Source organism: Phocoena sinus, chromosome 1 (genome assembly GCF_008692025.1).
Source record: "Phocoena sinus isolate mPhoSin1 chromosome 1, mPhoSin1.pri, whole genome shotgun sequence".
NCBI classification, from domain to species: Eukaryota; Metazoa; Chordata; class Mammalia; order Artiodactyla; family Phocoenidae; genus Phocoena; species Phocoena sinus.
This window is the reverse complement of record NC_045763.1, coordinates 140,457,081-140,480,059: the sequence shown is the minus strand read 5'-3', so window position 1 is coordinate 140,480,059 and position 22,979 is coordinate 140,457,081. Positions and strand designations below refer to the sequence as shown.

The 22,979-nt window shown below is 40.5% G+C and overlaps 1 protein-coding gene across 6 annotated transcripts in view; it reads left to right on the top strand.

The window, feature by feature from the left end:
* The window catches only part of EDEM3 (ER degradation enhancing alpha-mannosidase like protein 3), a 90,440-nt gene extending 68,760 nt beyond the window's left edge, over positions 1-21,680 (top strand). For 3 of the 6 annotated variants that reach the window (XM_032640206.1, XM_032640179.1, XM_032640197.1), the window contains one exon: positions 17,712-21,675. In XM_032640206.1, the coding sequence (XP_032496097.1) occupies positions 17,712-18,121 (410 nt within the window). In that variant the 3' untranslated portion in view covers positions 18,122-21,675. Of the gene's footprint in view, positions 1-17,711 lie in introns of all 6 variants that reach the window. The other 3 variants (XM_032640189.1, XM_032640171.1, XM_032640163.1) reach the window with 2 other exon arrangements.
* Positions 21,681-22,979: the final 1,299 nt, after the last annotated feature.

The window sequence follows — 22,979 nt, the reverse complement described above, 5'->3', positions numbered from 1 at the left end:
TAGAATGAGTTTAGGAGTGTTCCTCCCTCTGCTATATTTTTAAAGAGTTTGAGAAGGATAGGTGTTAGCTCTTCTCTAAATGTTTGATAGAATTTGCCTGTGAAGCCATCTGGTCCTGGGCTTTTGTTTGTTGGAAGATTTTTAATCACAGTTTCACTTTCAGTGCTTGTGATTGGTCTGTTCATATTTTCTATTTCTTCCTGGTTCAGTCTCGGCAGGTTGTGCATTTCTAAGAATTTGTCCATTTCTTCCACGTTGTCCATTTTATTGGCATAGAGTTGCTTGTAGTAATTTCTCATGATCCTTTGTATTTCTGCAGTGTCAGTTGTTACTTCTCCTTTTTCATTTCTAATTCTATTCATTTGAATCTTCTCCCTTTTTTTCTTGATTAGTCTGGCTAATGGTTTATCAATTTTGTTTATCTTCTCAAAGAACCAATTTATAGTTTTATTGATCTTTGCTATTGCTTCCTTCATTTCTTTTTCATTTATTTATGATGTGATCTTTATGATTTCTTCTGCTAACTTTTGGGTTGTTATGTTCTTCTTTCTCTAGTTCCTTTAGGTGTAAAGTTAGGTTGTTTATTTGAGATGTTTCCTGTTTCTTAAGGTAGGATTGTATTGCTATAAACTTCCCTCTTAGAACTGCTTTTGCTGCATCCCATAGGTTTTGAGTCATTGTGTTCTCATTGTCATTTTTTTCTAGGTATTTTTTGATTTCCTCTTTGATTTCCTCAGTGATCTCTTGGTTATTAAGTAGTGTATTGTTTAGCCTCCATGTGTTTGTATTTTTTACAGATTTTTTCCTGTTAATTGATATCTAGTCTCATAGCATTGTGGTTGGAAAAGATACTTGATACAATTTCAATTTTAAGTTTACCAAGGCTTGATTTGTGACCCAAGATATAACCTATCATGGAAAGTGTTCCATGAGCACTTGAGAAGATAGTGTGTTCTGTTGTTTTTGGATGGAATGTCCTATAAATATCAATTAAGTCCATCTTGTTTAATGTATCATTTAAAGCTTGTGTTTCCTTATTTACTTTCATTTTGGATGATGTCCATTGGTGAAAGTGGGGTGTTAAAGTCCCCTACTGTAGTTGTGTTACTGTCCATTTCCCCTTTTATGGCTGTTAGCATTTGCCTTATGTACTGAGGTGCTCCTATGTTGGGTGCATAAATATTTACAATTGTTATATCTTCTTCTTAGTTCGATCCCTTGATCATTATGTAGTGTCTTTCTTTGTCTCTTGTAATAGTTTTTATTTTAAAGTCTATTTTGTCTGATATGAGAATTGCTACTGCAGCTTTCTTTTGATTTCCATTTGCATGGAATATCTTTTTCCATCCCCTGACTTTCAGTCTGCATGTGTCCCTAGGTCTGAAGTGGGTTTCTTGTAGACAGCATATATACCGGTCTTGTTTTTTGTATCCATTCAGCCAATCTATGTCTTTTGGTTGGACCATTTAATCCATTTACATTTAAGGTAATTATTGATATATATGTTCCTATTACCATTTTCTTAATTGTTTTGGGTTTCTTATCGTAGGTCTTTTCCTTCTCTTGTGTTTCTTGCCTAGAGAAGTTCCTCTAGCATTTGTTGTAAAGCTGGTTTGGTGGCGCTGAATTCTCTTAGCTTTTGCTTGTCTGTAAAGGTTTTAATTTCTCCATCGAATCTGAATGAGATCCTTGCTGGGTAGAGTAATCTTGGTTTTAGTTTCTTCCCTTTCATCACTTTAAATATGTTCCGCCACTCCCTCCTGGCTTGCCGAGTTTCTGCTGAAAGATCACGTGTTGACCTATGGGGATTCCCTTGTATGTTATTTGTTGTTTTTCCCTTGCTGCTTTTAATAGTTTTTCTTTGTATTTAATTTTTGATGGCTTGATTAATATGTGTCTTGGTGTGTTTCTCCTTCGATTTATCCTGTATGGGACTCTGTGTGCTTCCTGGACTTGAGTAACTATTTCCTTTCCCATATTAGGGAAGTTTTCAACTATAATCTCTTCAAATATTTTCTCAGTCCCTTTTTCTCTTCTTCTTCTGCGACCCCTATAATTTGCATGTTGGTGTGTTTAATGTCCCTGAGGTCTCTGAGACTGTCCTCAGTTCTTTTCATTCTTTTTTCTTTATTCTGCTCTGCAGTAGTTATTTCCACTATTTTATCTTCCAGGTCACTTATCCGTTCTTCTGCCTCAGTTATTCTGCTATTGATTCTTTCTAGAGAATTTTGAATTTCATTTGTTGTGTTGCTCATCATTGTTTGCTCTTTAGTTCTTCTGGGTCCATGTTAAATGTTTCTTGTATTTTCTCCATTCTGTTTCCAGGAGTTTGGATCATCTTTACTATCATTACTCTGAATTCTTTTTCAGGTAGACTGCCTATTTCCTCTTCATTTGTTTGGTCTGGTGGGTTTTTACCTTGCTCCTTCGTCTGCTTTGTGTTTCTCTGTCTTCTCATTTTGCTTAACTTACTGTGTTTGGGGTCTCCGTTTTGCAGGCTGTAGGTTTGTAGTTCCCGTTGTTTTTGGTGTTTGTCCCCAGTGGCTAAGTTTGTTTCAGTGGGTTGTGTAGGCTTCCTGGTAAAGGGGACTAGTGCCTGTGTTCTGGTGGATGAGGCTGCATCTTGTCCTTCTGGTGGGCAGGTCCACGTCTGGTGGTGTGGTTTGGGGTGTCTGTGACCTTATTATGATTTTAGGCAGGCTTTCTGCTAGTGGGTGGGGTTGTGTTCCTGTCTTGCCAGTTGTTTGGCATAAGGTGTCCATCACTGTAGCTTGCTGGTCCTTGAGTGGAGCTGGGTCTGTCGTTGAGATGGCGATCTCTGGGAGATTTTCGCCATTTGATATTACATGGAGCTGGGAGGTCTCTGGTGGACCAATTTCCTGAACTCGGCTCTCCCACCTTAGAGGCACAGGCTTGACACCAGCCAGTGCACCAGGACCCTGTCATCCACATGGCTCAGAATAAAAGGGAGAGAAAGAAAAAAGAAAGAAAGAATAAATAATAAATAAAATAATTAAAATAAAAAATAATTATTACAAATTAAAAAGTAATTTTAAAAAAGGAAGAAAGAAGAGAGCCACCCAACCAAAAAACGAATCAACCAATGATAAGAAGCACTAAAAACTATACTAAAAAAGCCCAGCCAGAACCCTAGGACAAGTGGTAAAAGCAAAGCTATACAGAGAAAATCACACACAGAAGCATACACATACACTCTCACCAAAAGAGAAGAAGGAAAAAAATATACATATCATTGCTTCCAAAGTCCACCACCTCAATTTGGGATGATTTGTTGTCTATTCAGGTATTCCAGAGATGCAGGGTACATCAAGTTGATTGTGGAGATTTAATCCGCTGCTCCTGAGGCTGCTGGGAGAAATTTCCATTTCTCTTCTTTGTTCCCACACCTCCTGGGGTTCAGCTTTGGATTGGCCCCACCTCTGCATATAGGTCACCTGAGGACATCTGTTCCCACTCAGACAGGATGGGGTTAAAGTAGCAGCTTATTAGGGGGCTCTGGCTCACTCAGGCAGGGGGTAGGGAGGGGTACGGAATGCAGGGTGAGCCTGCGGTGGCAGAGGCCGGCGTGACGTTGCACCAGCCTGTGGCACGCCGTATTTCCTCCCAGGGAAGTTGTCCCTGGATCATGGGACCCTGGCAGTGGCGGGCTGCACAGGCTCCTGGGAGGCGAGGTGTGGAGAGTGACCTGTGCTCGCACACAGGCTTCTTGGTCGCTGCAGGAGCAGTCTTAGTGTCTCATGCCCATCTCTGGGGTCCTTGCTGATAGCCACGGCTTGCACCTATCTTTGGAGCTCGTTTAGGTGGTGCTCTTAATCCCCTCTCCTCACGCACTGCAAAACAAAGAGGCAAGAAAAAGTCTACTGCCTCTTCAGCAGTTGCATACTTTTTCCCGTACTCCCTCCCGGCTAGCTGTGGCACATTAGCCCCCCCCCCCCCCCCCCAGGCTGTGTTCACGCAGCCAACCCCGGTCTTGTCCCTGGAATCTGACCTCGGAAGCCGGAGCCTCAGCTCCCAGCCCCCACCTGCCCCGGCGGTTGAGCAGACAAGCCTCTTGGGCTGGTGAGTGCTGGTCAGCACCTCGGGAATCTCTCCCTCTCCGCTTTGCCCTCTGCACCCTGTTACTGCACTCTCCTCTGTGGCTCCGAAGCTTCTACCCCTCCCCGCCACCCACCGTCTCCACCAGTGAAGGGCCTTTTCCTCCTTCACAGCTCCCTCCCACTGGTGCAGGTCCCGTCCCTATTCTTTTGTCTCTGTTTATTCTTTTGCCCTACCCAGGTACGTGGGGAGTTTCTTGCCTTTTGGGAGGTCTGAGGTCTCCTGCCAGCATTCAGTAGGTGTTCTGTAGGGGGTATTCCACATGTAGATGTATTTCTGATGTATTTGTAGGGAGGAAGGTGATCTCCACATCTTACTCTTCCGCCATCTTGAAGGTCTCCCCAGGGTGCATATATCTTTTAGAATTATGGTTTTCTCCAGATATATGCCCAGGAGTGGGATTGCTGGATCATATGGTAGTTCTATTTTTGTTTTTTTAAGGAACCTCCATACTGTTCTCCATAGTGGCTGCAGCAATTTACATTCCCACCAGTAGTGTAGGAGGGTTCCCTTTTCTCCACACCCTCTCCAGCATTTATTGTTTGTAGACTTTTTGATGATGGCCATTATGACCTGTGTAAGGTGACACCTCATTGTAGTTTTGATTTGCATTTCTCTAATAATTAGCAATGCTGAGCATCTTTTCATGTGCCTGTTGGCCATCTGTATGTCTTCTTTGGAGAAATGTCTGTTCAGATCTGCCCATATTTTGATTGGGTTGTTTGGTTTTCGGTATAGGGCTGCATGAGCTTGTTGTGTATTTTGGAGATGAATCCCTTATCAGTAGCATCATTTGCAAATATTTTCTCCCATTCTGTGGGTGGTCTTTTCATTTTGTTTATGGCTTCCTTTGCTGTGCAAAAGTGTTTAGGTTAAATTATGTCCCATTTGTTTATTTTAGTTTTTATTTTCATTACTCTAGGAGGTGGATCCAAAAAGATATTGCTACGATTTATGTCAAAGAGTGTTCTGCCTGTGTTTTCCTCTAAGAGTTTTACAGTATCCTGCTTTACATTTAGGTCTTTAATCCATTTTGAGGGGGTTTTTTTTGGGTCGTGTTAGAGAATGTTCGTATTTCATTCTATTATGTATAGCTGTCCAGCTTTCCTAACACCACTTATTTAGGAGACTGTCTTTTCTCTGTTGTATATTCTTGCCTCCTTTGTCATAGATTAATTGAACATAGGTGTGTGGATATATTTCTGGGCTTTCTGTCCTGTTCCATTGATCTGTATTTCTGTTTTTGTGCCAGTACCATACAATTTTGATTACTATATCTTTGTAGTATAGTTTGAAGTCAGGGAATCTGAATCCTCCAACTCAATTTTTACTTCTCAGGATTGCTTTGGCTATTTGGGGTCTTTTGTATTTCTATACAGATTTCAAATTTTTTTGTTCTAGTTTTGTGAAAAATGCCACTGGTAATTTGATAGGGATTGCACTGAATCTGTAGATTGCTTTAGGAAGTATAGTCATTTTGACAATATTAATTTTTCCAATCCGAGAACATGGTATATTTTTCCATTTGTTTGAGTCATCTTTGATTTCTTTCATCAACATCTTATAGTTTTCAGAGGACAGGTCTTTTGCCTCCTTAGGTAGGTTTTTTCCTAGGTATTTTATTCTTTTTGGTGTGATGATAAATGGGATTGTTTCCTTGATTTCTTTTTCTGATCTTTTGTTGTCAGTGTATAGGAATGCAAGAGATTTCTATGTTTTAATTTTGTATCCTGCAACTTTACTGAATTTATTGATGAGCTCTAGTAGTTTTCTGGTAGCCTCTTTAGGATTTTCTATGTATTGTATCATGTCATCTGCACACAGTGACAGTTTTACTTCTTCTTTTCCAATTTGGATTCCTTTTATTTCTTCTCTGATTGCCAAAACTATGGACTTCCAAAACTATGTTGAATAAAAGTGGTGAGAGTGGACATCCTTGTCTTGTTCCTGATCTTAGAGGAAATGTTTTCAGCTTTTTACTGTTGAGAGTGATGGTAGGTGTGGGTTTGTCATATATGGCCTTTATCACGTTGAGGTAGGTTCCCTCTATTCCCATTTTCTGGAGTTATAAATTCGTGTCGTATTTTGTCAAAAGCTTTTCTTGCATCTATTGAGATGCTCATATGGTTTTTATTCTTTAGTTTGTTAATGTGGTATATCACAATAATTGATTTGCATATGTTGAAGAATCCTTGCATCCATGGGATAAATCCCACTTGAACATGGTGTCTGATCCTTTTAAGGTATTGTTGGATTCAGTTTGCTAGTATTTTGTGGAGGATTTTTGCATCTATGTTCATCAGTGATATTGGCCTGTAATCTTTTTTTGTGGTATCTTTATCTGGTTTTGGTATCAGGGTGATGATGGCCTCATAGAATGAGTTTGGGAGTGTTCCTTCCTCTGCAGTTTTTTGGAAGAGTTTCAGTTTCTAAATGTTTGATAGAATTCGCCTGTGAAGCCATCTGGTCCTGGACTTTAGTTTGTTGAAAGTTTTTTAATCACAGTTTCACTTTCAGTACTTGTGATTGGTCTGTTCATATTTTCTGTTTCTTCCTGGTTCAGTCTTGGAAGGTTGTACCTTTCTATGATGTCCGTTTCTTCTAGGTTGTCCATTTTATTGGAATATAGTTGCTTGTAGTAGTCTCTTATGATCCTTTGTATTTATGTGGTATCCATTGTAACTTCTTTTTCATTTCTTATTCTATTGACTTGAGCCCTCTCCTTTCTTTTCTTGATGAGTCTTGCTAATGGTTTATCAATTTTGTTTATCTTCTCAAGGAACCAGCTTTTAGTTTCATTGATCTTCTCTATTGTTTTCTTCATCTCCATTTCATTTATTTCTGCTCTCATATTTATGATTTCTTTCCTTGTAACTTTTAGTTTTGTTTGTTCTTTGTCTAGTTGCTTTAGGTATAAGGTTAGGTTGCTTTTTGGAGATTTTTCTTGTTTCCTGAGGTAAGATTACTATAAACTTTCCTCTTAGAACTGTTTTTGCTGCATCCCATAGGTTTTGGATTGTCATGTTTTCATTGTCATTTCTCTTGGTATTCTTTGATTTCCTCTTTGATTTCTTCAGTGATCCATTGGTTGTTTAGTAACATATTGTTTAGCCTCCACGTGTTTGTGTTTTTTAGTTTTTTTCTTGAAATTGATTTCTAATCTCGTAGTGTTGCTGTTTGAAAAGATGCTTGATATGATCTCAGTTTTCTTAAATTTACTGAGGCTTGATTTGTGGCTCATGATGTGATCTAGTCTGGAAAATTTTCCATGTGCACTTGAGAAGAAAGTGTATTCTGCTGCTTTTGGATGGAATGTTCTGTAAATACCAAGTCTGTTTGGTCTAATGTGTCATATAAGGCCTGTGTTTCCTTATTGATTTTCTGTCTGGATGATCTGTCTGTTGATGAAAGTGGGGTGTTAAATGCCCCCACTATTATTGTGTTACTGTCGATTTCTCCTTTTATGGCTGTTAGCGTTTGCCTTACGTATTGAGGTGCTTCTATGTTGGGTGCATATATATTTACAATTGTTATATCTTCTCTTTTGATTGATCCCTTGATTGTTACTTAGTGTCCTTCTTTGTCTCTTGTAATAGTCTTTGTTTTAAAGTCTATTTTGTCTGATAGGAGTATTACTACTCCAGTTTTCTTTTGATTTCCATTTGCGAATATCTGTTTCCATTCCCTCCCTTTCAGTGTGTATGTGTCTCTAGATCTGAAGTGGGTCTCTTGTAGACAGCATATATAGGGGTCTAGTTTTTGTATCCCTTCAGCCAGTCTATGTCTTTTGGTTGGAGCATTTAATCCACTTACATTTAAGGTAATTATTGATATATATGTTCTTATTGCCATTTTGTTAATTGTTTAGGAATTGTTTTTGTAGGTCTGTTTTCTTCCCTTCCTCTTTTGCTCTCTTCTCTTGTGATTTGATGACTATCTTTAGTGTTATGTTTAGATTGCTTTTTCTTTTTTTGTGTGTGTATCTCTTGTGATTTGATGACTATCTTTAGTGTTATGTTTGGGTTGCTTTTTCTTTTTTGTGTGTGTATATATTGTAGATTTTTGGTTTGTGGTTCCCATGAGGTTTTGATATAGGAGTATATATATATATATATATATATGTTTACACACAAGACTTTTTAAAGTTGCTGGTCTCTTAATTTCAAATGCATTTCCAGTATCCTGCATTTGTACTCTCTTCTCATGATTGCTGGTTTTGATATCATATTTTTGTGTGGATGATTTCCTACCTTTATGTTTGCCTTTACTGGTGAGCTTTCCCATTCATAATTTTCTTGTTTCTAGTTGTAGGCCTTTTCTTTTCCACCTAGAGAACTTCCTTTAGGATTTGTTGTAGAGCTGGTTTGGTGGTGCTGAATTCTCTTAGCTTTTGCTTGTCTGTAAAGCTTTTCATTTCTCCATCAAATCTGAAAGAGAGAGAGCCTTGATGGGTAGAGTATTCTTGGTTGAAGGTTCTTTCCTTTCATCACTTTAAATATATCATGCCACCTTTCTTCTGGCCTGCAGAGTTTCTGCTGAAAAATCTGCTAATAACCTTATGGGGATTTCCTTGTATGTTATTTGTTGCTTTCCCTTTTTCCTTTTAATATTTTTTCTTTGTCTTTAATTTTTGTCAGTTTGATTAATATGTGTCTTGCCTTGTTCCTCCTTGGGTTTATCTTGTATGGGACTGTCTGTGCTTCCTGGAGTTGAGTGAATGTTTCCTTTCTCATGTTAAGGAAGTTTTCCACTATCATCTCTTCAAATATTTTGTCAGGTCCTTTCTCTCTCTCTTCTCCTTCTGGGACCCCTATAATGCGAATGCTGGTGTGTTTAACGTTGTCCCAGAGGTCCCTTAAACTGTCGTCACTTCCTTTCATTCTTTTTTCTTTATTCTGTTCCACGGCAATGATTTCCACCGCTGTGTCTTACAGCACACTTATTCGTTCTTCTGCCTCATTTATTCTGCTGTTGTTTCCTTCTAGTGTATTTTTTCATTTCAGTTATTGTATTATTCATCTCTGTTCTTTAAGTCCTCTATGTCTTTGTTAAACATTTCTTGTATCTTCTTGGTCTGTGCCTCCATTCTTTTTCTGAGATCTTGGACCACCTTTACTGTCATTACTCTGAATTCTTTTTCAGGTAGATTGACTATCTCTAATTCACTTAGTTGTTCTTCCGAGTTTTTATCTTATTCCTTAGTTTAAAACATATTTCTCTGCCGTCTCATTTTGTCTAACTTACTGTGTTTGTGGTCTCCTTTCCACAGGCTGCAGGACTGTAGTTCCTCTTGCTTCTGGTGCCTGTCCCCTGGTGGATGAGGTTGGTCCAGTGGCTTGTGCAGGCTTCCTGGTGGGAGGGACTGGGGCTCTCCACTGTTTGGTGGAGCTGGGTCTTGTCCCTCTGGTGGGCAGGACCGTGTCAAGGGGTGTGTATAGAGGTGGCTGTGAGCTCAGTACAACTTCAGGCAGCCTGTCTGCTGATTGGTGGAGCTGTGTTCCACCCCTGCTGATTGTTTGGCCTAGGCGTTCCACCACTGGAGCCTGCAGGCTGTTGGGTGGGGCCAGGTCTCAGTACCAAAATGGCGACCTCCAGGAGAGCTTGGCTGACCAATATTCCTTGGAGCCTCCACCACCAGTGTCCTTGCCCCCACAGTGAGCCACATCCAACCCCCACCTCCCCAGTAGACCCTCCAAGATCCTCATGTAGGTCTAGCTCTGGCTCCTATGGAGTCACTAGTTCGTGCTGGGTTCTAGTGCACGTGAAATCTTGTGTACACCCTCAAGAGTGGAATCTCTGTTTCCTTCAGTCCTGTGGAGCACCTGCACTCAAGTCCTGCTGGGCTTCAAAGCCAAATGCTCTGGGGGCTCCGCCTCCCAATGCCAGCCCCCCAGGCTAGGGAGCCTGACAAGGGGCTCAGAACTTACTGCTGCAGGAGTACCTCTGCCATATAATGATTTTCCAGTTTTGTGGGTTGCCCACCTAGTGACTATGAGATTTGATTATATTGCAGAAGCTCCTCCTACCATCTCATTGTAGCTTCTTCTTTGTCTTTGGATGTACCTTTTTTTGTAGGTTCCAGTCTTTTGTTGATGGTTGTTCAGCAGTTAGTTGTGGTTTTAGTGTTTTCATGAGAAGAGGTGAGCTCAAGTCCTTCTACTCCACCATCACGTCCAGAATCAAGGGGTGCTTTTGGTTTGGATGCTTGCTGCTTCTTTCCTAAGCATGTGCTGGCCGTTACCCCGTGATATGGGATGTTTAGGTGCGGTGGCCTGTGTGCATTCCCTGTACGGTGGGGCAGCAATTCGTGCCCACCTGCGGGACTCCCAGCAGTGCCAGTGGGCTGTGAGTGCCCGGAACAGCAGGGGCAAGTGCTTGCAGTCTGCTCGTGGGTCCCCTAACTGTGGCGGCGGCCCACGCACCCCTGGAACAGCAGGGGCAGCAACTGGCGCCTGCTCCTGGGTCGCCTAGCGTCAGCAGCTGCCCTCGCACTCCCAGGACAGCAGGGGCAGTGCTTGGCACCCACTGCGGTGTCTCCCAGCAGTGGTGACGTCCCGGGGCAGCAGGGAAAGTGATTGGCGCCTGCTTGCAGGTTTCCCAATGGTGGAGGTGGCTGGCACACTCCCGGGACAGCTGGGGCAGCACTTGGTGCCTGCTCACAGGTTGTTTAGCTGTGGCAATGGCCCATGCCCATCTCTGGAGCCCACAATGGCAGCAGTGGCTTGTGCCTGCACCTGGAGCTCGTGTAGGTGGCGTCCTGTTGCCTGAGAGCCCACACGCACAGAAAGAAGCTCCTATGGCAGTCCCGTACCTCTCCTCGTGTGCCCCCCAACAATGGTGCCTTGCCTGTCTGTCAGGCCCAGACCTCTTCCAAGTGTATCCTCAGCTGCCACACTCCAGCCTCTTCAGGCTGTCTCCCTGCAGCCAACCCTTGGTCCTCTCCCCGGGTCTGACCTCCAGAGCCAGAGCTTCAGCTTCCAGCCCCTTTCCATACCAGCAGATGAGCATCTCAGGCTGGGGAACGTAGGGTGGTGGTACCAACCAGCTGTGCAGGTCTCTCTCCGTTTTGCCTTCTGCAAACTGGTTGCTGTACTTTCCTCTGAGTCTCCAAAGCACCCCCTCTGTCCAGGCTGATCTCCCCACTGGTGAGGGGACTTCCCAGGGTGGCGGAACGTTTCCTTCTTCACAGGTCCCTCCCTGGGGCACAAGCCCCATCGTGATTCCTTTCTCTCTTTTTTTTTTCTTTCATCCCACTTGTTTACGTGGAGGTTTTCTTGCCCTTTCGGAAGTCTGGGTTCTGCCAGCATTCAGTAGATGTTCTGTGTGAATCGTTCCACTTGTAGATGTGTTTTTGATGTATTTGTGGCAGAAGGTAAGCTCCACGTCCTACTCCTCTGCCATCTTGATTCCTCCCTGATTATTTTTTTATTGTTTTTTTTATCTCTATTTCCTCTCTGATCTTTATTATCTCCTTCCTTCTGTTGACTTTAGGTTTTGTTTGTTCTTTTTCTAATTCTTTTAGGTGGTGGGTTAGGTTGTTTATTTGAGACTTTTCTTGTTTCTTAAAGAAGGCCTGTATCACTATGAACTTCCCTCTAAGAGCTGCTTTTGCTACATCCTATGTTATTTGTATGGTTGTGTTTTCATTGTCGTTTACCTCAAAGTATTTATTTTTGGCTGTGTCAGGTCTTAGTTGAGGCACGCGGGATCTTCATTTCAGCAAACGGGCTTCTCTCTACTTGTGGCACGCGGTCTTCTCTCTAGTTGTGGCGTGTGGGTTTTCTCTCTGTAGTTATGACACTCAGGCTCCAGAGTGTGTGGGCTGTGTAGTTGTGGCACACAGGCTCTCTAGTTGAAGCCCATGGGCTCAGTAGTTGTGGCACCCAGCTTAGTTGCCCCACAGCATTTGGGATCTTAGTTCCCTGACCAGGAGTTGAACCCACGTCCCCTGCATTGGAAGGCAGATTCTTTACAACTGGACCACTGGGGAAATGCATCAAAGTATTTTTTAATTTCTTTTTTCATCATTGTCTCATTGGTTTTGTAGTAGCATGTGGTTTAGTCTCCATGTAATTGTTTTTTCTCATTTCTTTTCTTGTGATTGTTTTCTAGTTTCATGCTGTTGTGGTCAGTAAAGATGCTTGAAATAATTTTTATACTCTTAAATTTGCTGAGGCTTGTTTTGTGGCCTAGTATGTGGTCAGACTTAAGAGAATGTTCCATATGCACTTGAAAAGAATGTGTATTCTGCTTTTTTGGGGTGTAATGTCCTGAAAATATCAATTAAGTCTAACTGTTCTATTGTATTATTTAGGATCTCTGTTGCCTTATTGATTTTCTGTCTCAAAGATCTTTTCATTGATGTGAGTGGGGTGTTAAAGTCTCCTACTATTATTGTATTCCCATCAGTTTCTCCCTTTATGTCTGTTAGTGTTTGTTTTATGTGTTTGGGTGCTATATTGGGTGCATATGTGTTGATAAGTGTAATATCCTCTCCTTGTATTGATCCTTTTATCATTATGTAGTGTCCTTCTTCATCTTTCTTTATAGCCTTTGTTTTAAAGTCTATTTTGCCTGATAAAAGAGTATTGCGACCCCTGCTTTCTTGTCATTTCCGTTTGAATGAAATATCTTTTTCCATCTCCTCATTTTCAATCTATGTGTGTCCTTTGCTCTAAAGTGGGTCTCTTGTAGACAGCATATTTTAGGCCCTTGTTTTTCTAATCTAATCTGCCACTCTGTCTCTTTTGATTGGAGCATTTGATCCATTGACATTTAAGGTAATTATTGATAGATATGTATTTATTACCATTTTAAACCTTGTTTTCCTGTTGATTTTATATTTCTTTGTCCCTTTCTTTTTCTTTTCGTTTTTCCTTTTGTGGTCTGATGATTTTCTTTTGTTTTATGAATCTGTTGTATGTGATAGATTCATAAAATCTGGTTTTGGTTTTTGTGTATCTATTGTATGTTTTCGATTTGTGGTTACCCTGTTTTTCAAGTATATTAACCCCTTCCTATATCTGCTTGCTTTAGACTGGTAGTCATGTAGGCTTAAATACATTCTAGGAAAAAAAAATCTACATTTTCTTACTCTCCTGCCCCACATTTTATGATTTTGATGTCCTCTTTTACATCTTCATCCTTTTGCTGTTCGTTCTGGTTATCATTGCTTTCACAGAAATTTTTTTTAATTGTGATTTTTAAAAATCTGTGTATTGGCTTATTTAAATGATTTACTTTCCATTTATGATTTTTTCCCTAAAGATTCTAACTTTTTTTCTATTTAGAGAAGACCTTTCAATGTTTCCTTTAGGATAGGTTTAATATTGCTATATTCCTTTGGTTTTTGCTTGTCCAGGAAATTCTTTCTCTGATTTTAAATTTGATAATCTTGCTGGACAGAGTATCCTACATTTCACATTTTTCCCTTTTAGGACTTTGAATGTATCTTGCCACTCCCTTCTGACCTGCAACATTTCTGTAGAGAAAGCAACTGATATATAGCCTTATGGGGGTTTCCCTTGTAATTAACTCTGTTTTTCTCTTGCTGCCTTTAGAATCCTCTTTAACTTTTGACATTTTTATTATAATATGTCTTGGTGTAGGTCTGTTTCAGTTTATCTTGTTTGGGACCCTTTGTGCTTCCTGTACCTGGATATCTGTTCCCTTCGTTTGGTTTGGGAAGTTTTCAGCCATAGTTTCTTAAAAGACATCTTCAATCCTGTTTTCTCTCTCTTCTGGGATCCCTACTAAGTGTACACTGGCATGCTTTATTTATTCTTATATTGCTTTCTTACATTGCTTTCATTTTATTTTTCATGTGGCTTTCTGTTGTTCTGACTGGGTGATTTCCATTATTCTATCTTCCAGATCACTTATTTGTTCATTTTTTCTGCTATTCATTGCCTTTAGCTCAGCTTTTGTCTCAGTGAATAAGTTCTCTAATTTTTCTTGGTTCCTTTTTATAGTTTCTAGTAATAGTAATCTGCATTTCTATCAATAGTCCTTCTTATCTCCTTTTTGAACTCGATGTCTGTTAGACTGAAGAGGCCTGTTTCATTGTTTGTTCTTTCAGGGGAATTCTCTTGATCTTAATAATTGGGAGTGGTTCCTCTGCTTCTTCATTTTACTTATACTTCTGTTGCTCTATGAGTTTAGGAGAAACAATTATCGATGTGGTCTTGGAGGGCTGTTTTTATGTGGGAGCATCCCTGTATAGCCTGTGTGGGTTTAATATTTTTTGGTGTGAGGGCTGTTTTTAGTGTGGATGCCTGTTGCCTCTTTCCTGTGTATGCTGGCTGTTATCCCCTTGATAGGAGGTGTGACTGGTGTTGTGACCAGAGCCTGCACTGGATATTGATCGGGGCCTCCTCTTTTGCTCTGTGGTTGTTACTGCCCTGTCAGGGGCTGGGTCTGTTCCCTAGCTGTTGGAGTAGAAGCCCCCAGATCCGTTTCTGAGCTGCAATGTGAGGTAGGTGGGATTGGAGTGTTCCCACAGGGAGAGGAGCCACTGAGTATTCCTCTACCAGAGCTGTTCACCAGTGAGTGTGCTCTGTTGTGTCACCTGTCACGCATTGTGTGGGCTCACAAAGTATACTGCCCTCAGCCCCGTCTCAACCTTGGGAATGCTGGCAATCAGCCCTGGTGTCCCTCAGGTGTTGTTTTCACAAGGCCACCAGCACAGAGCCACTAAAGCCGGGTCCCAGGACTGTAGTAGTTGCACACCTGGACCTGCTGTGGGAGCCACGGAGGCAGCTCAAACCCAGGCGCAGCCCAGCCCCCATGTGCACGCGCCCACAAAACCCACAGCTGCTAAGGCCAGACCCATCCCAGCATGGGAGCACCTATTGTCTACTCGGATGTCCTGCAGGTGCTGAATTTACAAAGTCAGCAGCGAAGGTGTAAATGCACGGCTCACACGGCTGCAGGGAGAGATTGCAACCCTGCATCCTAAGTCACGCGGCCCCTGGGGCTCAGCTGTGGTTTCAGGCCTGCTTCTGTGTGTGGGCAGCTCACTGGTGTCTGCTCCTGGGGCCTGCCGAGGTGGTGGTTGGTGCAGGTGCCAGCCTAGGCGGTGGCTGGGACCCCTGAGCCTGCCCAGGTGGGAGCCCGAGGTGGCAGCTGGGTTGCAGGAATCTGCTGAGTCTGGAGCCCCTGAGGCTGTGGCTGGTGTGCAGTGTCCCGGGGTCTGTGGAGGCAGAGGCTGGCATGTGGAGAAAGGGGCTGCCATGGCACCCTTCCCTTTGTGCCCCACTTAACAATGGCTCTTCAGTTCTGTGGCAGGCCTGGGCTTCTGCAGACACCCCCGGCTGTAGCCATACCACACTCCAGCCCCTTCAGGCTTTCTCTGCACATCCAACAGCAGTCCTCTCCCCTAGGTCTGTCCTCTAAACTCCGAGTATCAGCACTCGGCCCCTGCCCGTACCAGCGGACACACGTCTCAGGCTGGGGCGCGCAGGGTAGCGGTACAGCAGCCTGTGTGGGTCTCTCTCCTGCCTGCCACAAACTGGTTGTTGCACTCTCTTCTGCGCCTCCGAAGCTGCCTTTCTGTCCCAGCTGATCTGAGGGGGCTTCCCAGGGCTCAGGAGCCTTTCCTCTTTTCAGCTCCCTCCCAGGGGCATAGGTCCTGTCCCACTTCCTCTTTTTTTTTCCCCCTTCGTCCTACCCGGTTACGTAGAGCTCTTTCTTGTCCTTTCAGGTGTTTGAGGTCTTCTGCCAGTGTTCAGTAGGTGTTCTGTGAGAATTGTTCCATTTGTAGATGTATTTTTGATGTGTTTATTTGTGGGAGGAGGTGAGTTCCACGTTCTTCACCACAGCCATCTTCATTGGAGCCTATACTATTGTTTTCTTATTCCATTTTATTAGCTAGATTTCCAAAATAATATTATATAACATGTAACCCTAGAGTGATTTTTTGCCAAAATTAGTCTTTATTACTAGAAGAAATAACCTTACACTTTTTCCTATTCTTCTAAGCTAGATTAATGCAATCTAGAAACAAAGTTGAAGGTTCTTCTTTCCCTTCTCCCTCGAACTTAGGATAGCCTAGCATAAATGAGCCCTAAGCAGCCAGACACTGCTTTCTCTTCTTTGGGCCCCACCATAGTTTGCCTTGATGTCAAATTAAAATGTACCCTTTCCACAGCTGAGAGAATGTGTGGGGACTCCTCCCCCTTGCCCTCCTTCCCCCTGACAAACCCCACCTAAGAACTATCTTAAACTTCCCTCGTCAGGTAATCCTACCTAATTAGAGTATATGTATACACACCCTCCTCTACCTCCCTGAATGCCTGTATTTTGCTTCAGTTTTTCTGGTTTTATAATAAGTCCATCTTCCCTTTCTTCTTTGACTAATTAACTCTGATTATCTTTTATATCACAGTTAAGTATCACTTTCTGAAGGAAGCCCTCAAATCTCCATATTCTTTCCTAACACCATGACATGTGTCACAGAGTTTTCTATTGTGTGATTATTCCTAAACGTTGTTCTCCCCAGCTGGACTGTAAGATTCAGAAGGGCAGGTCAGATGTTTGTTTTCACCTCGTTTTATCCCTAGCACCTTACACAGTGTCTGCCACACGGTGGACACTCGGGAGAGCTTTACCAACTGCCTGCAGAGTCTGAGAATGCAGCATGTGGGTGTCGATGCTAATATTTAAGCACTTTCTTGTAGGAACCCTAAATAAAATGCCTCTAGTGGTTTTATTTTATATTCATTACAAGAAGTTTAAACTGCTTTTCATCTTTCCAGTGGATTTGATGATTATATCTTAGAATTCATAGATCTCTAATAATGAAATAGAAGTTTTGTAAATAATCTGGTTTTGTGTTTATGAAAATATTGCATTTGATCAATCACATTGATATCCATGAATTATTCAAAGTTTTGTATTATCTGCATTTTCATGGTTTACTGAGTGGGAATTTCAGTTTTCAAAGAATATTATCTTAAAATACAGCAATGTCATGTGCTGTTTAAAATGTATTCTATTTATAAAGACGCAGATGTAGAGAATGGACTTGAGGACACGGGGAGGGGAAATGTAAGCTGAGACAAAGTGAGAGAGTAGCATTGACATATATACACTACCAAATGTAAAATCGATAGCTAGTGGGAAGCAGCTGCATAGCACAGGAAGATCAGCTCGGTGCTTTGTGACCACCTGGCGGGGTGGGAGAGGGAGGGGATATGGGGATATATGTATACATATAGTTGATTCACTTTGTTATACAGCAGAAACTAACACAACATCGTATAGCAGTTATACTCCAATAAAGATGTTTAAAATAAATAATTAAAATAAATAAAATGTATTCTGTTTAATATGTTCTCATGTGCAGGCTTTCCTGAACTTAAATATTTAATCTGAGACATAATACAAATTTATATGCATTTTCATTGTATTATTGTTTAGTATATTTCTTGGCATTTACTAATACCCATTGAAGGCAGTCTTATTAGTTACTAGAGTCATTCTGCATTAACATGATTTTCTTTAACTTTTATTATCAAAACCAGTATGGTTTTGAGAATGTGATAGTACATGTTTTGTCGGGAAAGTAGCATGAAGTTTGTTTCTTTCATATACAGATCCTGAGATGGAAAATGAAGAACCACCATCCTCTGAAAATGAGTCTCAGAATCAGAGCGCTGAACAGATTGCATCAAGTTCTCAGGAGGTTGATTTGGTTGATCAGGAGTCTCCTGAGGAGAGCTCTCTAAACTCTCACCCAGAATCTCTGTCTCCGGCAGATACGGACAATGCTGCAAGCATTTCTCCTTCTGAACAGAATTCTAATCCCACGGAAAGCCATGAGACTACAAGTCTTGATGGTGAATGTACAGATTTAGATAACCAACTTAAAGAACAATCAGAAACTGAAGAGGATTCCAATCCTAATGTTAGCTGGGGTAAAAAGGTCCAACCTATAGACTCCATATTAGCAGACTGGAATGAAGATATAGAAGCATTTGAAATGATGGAGAAGGATGAGCTCTGACTCACTAAAGTCTACCTGGTGGTCGGTATTTCAAAAGAAAAGGTAAACTGTGGATAATAGATACCCTGATACTAAGCAGGCTCTCGTGGGAGGCTCTAAGTATGGTGATGAACAGCCACGTTCTGACTGGGAGAGTTAGTTATCCTAGGAATCTGGACCACGCTGTGTTAGAACTGACCTTGTTTATAACTGTCCCGTCAAACATGCAAACTCACAGTTCCCCCTCAGGTGACAGCATTGCACCATCCTGCTGCATCTCAGGCCAGGAAAAGATTATGGGGCGTTTCTAGGAACCAGATTTCTGCACTCTCTAGACGGTAGATAAGAAACAAATTCAGTTAACTGTGAGGTGGGGAATACGAATTTGTACAACTTTCTAATTGAAGGAAGCTCTCGGTTTGCTTGGTTCTGGGGTCAGAGGCTCTTTGGGGAAAACACATAGGAGTATTTTGGGCATTCTGGTTATGCTGCCTTCACAGAAACACTCAAAAGTGACCTAAGTGGTTATGAAGCAAATACATTCATGGTGAAAACAGTCTTTGCTCATCATTTTCACTTGCTTCATTGTGTAACATGATCAAGATGACTTGATTTTTTTTTTTTTTCCCTCTTTAACAGTGCCCTTTTCATTTAAACCAAAGGTGAAGCCAGTGTACTTTCTCAGTGAGTTCTCTGCATAAAGACTAATCATTGGGACCAGGTAAAAAGGTCATATATCGTGGAAATTGGTTACTTAATACTTTTGGAAAAATGGAGCAAGGGAGAAACTATAATGTTGCAATATGAACTTGCCATTGGGCCTTCCGTAAGGAAAGCTGTGACTACTCTGAAATGGAACTTAGTTATATCTTTGTAGGGTAAATTATAAATCTTTTCCAGTTCATTTCATTGGAGGTGTTTACCTCTAGCCATCAGCCTTACTCCATCCCATGTTTAGAATGCATTTTGAGCCACAAGGCCTATGTTGCCAATAGCTGAATACATTTTGTTCCATTTTTCTGTCTTAGGGAGCCATGATAAAACTGTGGTAGTGATCTAAAAATTCTGGAGTAACTACTATTTTTCCTTCTTTGAAACTAGTTTCTAAAGTTGCACCTACGGAGTCTGTCACATTTTCTGTGGAATCATGGTTTTTTTAAGTTTGCTTTTTTTTTTAAACAAATATTCCTTTTGATATGGACTTGAAAATTAGTCTACAGTAACCTGTGTAAAACACACAGTAGCAACTAACATATAGCCATATAGCTTAATGAGAATTTTTTTTCCTTTGCGTGTGTGGGGGGGGGGGGGGGCAGTCTGGTGCTGGCCACATTTAAGTTTTAAAAACTTTGTTGATATCTGTAGACAGCCCTGTAATTGAAATCATGGCTTTACTCATTTTATTTATTTTTTTAAACTTACCTGAACCAGTTCTAAAGGAATATTTGAGACTTAATTTCTTTTTTCTGTACCATGACATTGTATAACGACCCTTTTTCTTAAAACACAGTTTTTGAGGTACTGATGAACTTAAACTGTATATGGAGCTGTTAAAAGAACAGCAGTGCTGTATTGTAGTTATGTATATTCATGTACAGTATGTCTTAGATCCCAGGTAAACATGTTATTTTATAAGGGGATAAATAGCTGCTTTCAAAAATTCCAGCTAAACTTAATTGGGTCAGTGAGTAATAAACCTAATAGAGAATTCACTTTGAGGGGGGGGGGGAAATCAGTGAGTAATAAACCTAATAGGGGAAAAAGAGTAGTATACCAGACCTTTATTGGCCCTTAATTAAACCTGACACCAAAATGGATATTTTTAGTCTCTCTGCATGTGAAATTTGGTGTAAGAAGATAGAACTATAATACATATAGTATACAGAAGGATAGACATAGTGCTTTGTTCATCTTAGTTGCAAAGCTGCCAAAATAGCTGAAGCTTAATTACTTGACTTGCCTTGATTTATAGGACTGGGGCTTGGAGAAAAGGAGATGTTCCTTTAAGACTTGGATTACAGAAGCCGTATATACATTGATTTGATTTTCTTTTTGTATCTCAGAGCCATTGTTGTCTAAATCTAAATTTTCTAAGTTATCAAAGCAACATAATTTTATTTCCAGCAGAGATCTTGTGGCATACAAGGAAAAGCCAGCTTACTGCCACTTACCCTTTCTTTGGCCATTAGGGGGAGTTGTTGCAATTCATTGTGGTTTAGAAGCAAATTGCTGGCTTGTTTAGAAAAATGAATCCTTAAAAAAAAAGAAAGGAAAAAAATTTAACAAATTATACTTAATACCCAGAAGGAATTATATGTGATTTTTCCCTAGCTAGGAAAAGAAGGTATAGTGTTCAGCTTCAAAACTCCAACATTGTCATTGACTCTCCATTCTTAATTGACATACTGCCACAAAGTTTTTTATTTCATTAAAAAATTTCAACATCATTAGGCATTTTTTTAAATGTTTTGTTTTTAAATCTTTTATAGCATTTTATTTACTTCCTAAAGATTCAGGGGATTCTATGTAACCCTGAATTTTAGAAACATCTGGTCTACCTCAGTTAGATGTTGACTGCATAGAGATAGAGCTGAAGTGATCACCACAGCCATAAGATTGATTGACTAAGAAGGATTTATACAATGTTTACAAACCCGGAATCAAGTAAGGATTTTATCTGAAAGTTAAAAGTTAGATATTAGAGAAAGTATTTAATTCAGGTATTTTCAAGTTTTAAAACTTCTTGTTTACCTACTAAAAATAGTTAATAGTTTTTTCTGCTTAGGAAGGTCCATTAAAATGATTGATATACCCTAATTTGCAGTGCTTTTCCCATAAAGTTTTAGATGTGAAAGAATTGTAATTTACCAGATATGTTTGGGATGGGATATTTTGTTGGGTAGGTTTTCTTTTTAACTTTTAATAGGCTTCCAACAAGAATACAATTGTTTCAGAACAATTTTTTTTTAACATTATACTTTTCCCTTTTTCTTCACAGTGTTAAGAGGGTAAAATAAAAAATTGTGCACTCTGTAATTTTAACTTCTAATATGCTCTCGAGATTTTTTTAATTTAAATTACCATCTCACAGCCCTTATAATAGTAAAACCAGCATTTGTTCCCTCACCAAACCCCATGCCAAATTCATCATAAAGAAAGCTCAGCGTCAGTAATTCAAATAGTGCTTATAATTGTAGAGGCGGGGGTGGGGGCATTTAATAAATATTCCAACCGGTCGTTTTATGCACAAGGCTTCAGTCAGAACATAGAAAAAAATAACATTCTGTGAATGAAATATTGTATGTTCAGATTTTATAAAAGACATTTTTAAAAGCCCAATTTACAGCCGTATATTTTCTTATGATGTAATTTATGAAAAAGATGTCTGTACTAACAGGTGCTGTAACACTACTGTTGTTGGATTTTATTGTTTGGTGATAAATGTATACAATATTTCTAAGGGAAACTATGTACTGTGATGTAAAAGTCTGGGCAAAATGTATATAATCCTTGTACATAGTTGTGTATTTGATTATAATGACTGTAAAGATTAATAAAATATGTAAATATCCTGGTCTAATTTTAATTTTTAGCATCACTTTGCATATCTTTGATATCTTTAAACTTTTTTCACCACTGTCTTCCCTTTAATTTTCATTTTACCCTACGAGAGTAAATTTGGGGGACAACTTAGAGTATAGACATGCAAACATATGTTGAACAGTTCCACAACTCAACTAGGACCCTCAGAGTGGAGTTAGTAATTCACAGTGTCAATATTGGTAACGTATTTTTTGAGTTTACTAATATTTAATAAAATCATTTGTCCTTTTAATATTGTCATCAAGAGTAATACTGACCTCTCTTGTTAATTCCAGTGAGACCATTTCATTTAGCAGCCACTTTCAGATACTGTGATACTATGCTTTTCATCTGTACTGTTCCAGGGTTTCTGAACACAGATACCTTGAAAGATCTGATAATGATCACTATTATTTATTGATAATTGTTTTAAGATCAGCAAACTGAGAGTTGAACAAGTTCTAAGCATCTTACGTGAAGTCCGACATTTTGTGCCTGGGCAGTGGAACAGGAGCCCTGGTTTATTTCCAGAGCCTATGCTCCTTCCGGTGTGCCACCCTCTCCCTTCCTTTCTCAGTCCTTCTCTCCCCTCCTTCCACCCCCATTTCAGTTTCTGCTCACCTTTTGCTCAGCCACTCCCTTCCCACCTGACCACTTTCTCCCCACCTGGGATTGAAGTTTAGAAATGTTAGCATCCATTCTCAGGTTGTCTGGGCATTAATTCCAGTCTCAGCGTGCCTCCATTCCTCTAGGACAAAGCACTGCTATTTCAGGAAGAGTTAAAGGATCCAGGAGTATCTCTTGGAAGATTTCAAAGGGGAGGTTGCTTCTCTTTTCTGGGTAAAGCAAGCTTTAAGAGGTCTGTCTACTAAGAGAAGCTAAGTAATTTAAGGGTTGAAACGAGTGTCAGCATCTACCTGCTAGGAAGGCTTATACTTCTCAAAGCCTTGCTCTTAACTTAGCCTAATAAGCCTGGAGGTCTATAGTTTCTATCCATCCTTTACAGTGAAGTAGTCAATGGGAGGCCACTGATTGGTAGAACCCTGGTGATTCTCTTAATCCATAAAAGAATGCACTCATCATCCCAGATGATAGTGGGAGAAATAACTTTAGAAGTCCTATGGTGTTAGAGCGCATTTCTATCCTTGTTTCAGTCTCAGCTGTCTAAGAAGTGGTATTGTCTTCAGAAATAGCAGCAGCAGGTAATAACGAAAAAATACTTTGGATGTAATAGTAGGATGGGGTTTCTTAAAATGAAAAGATTGAAAACCTTCCTCACAGGTTAAGGGAGAGAACC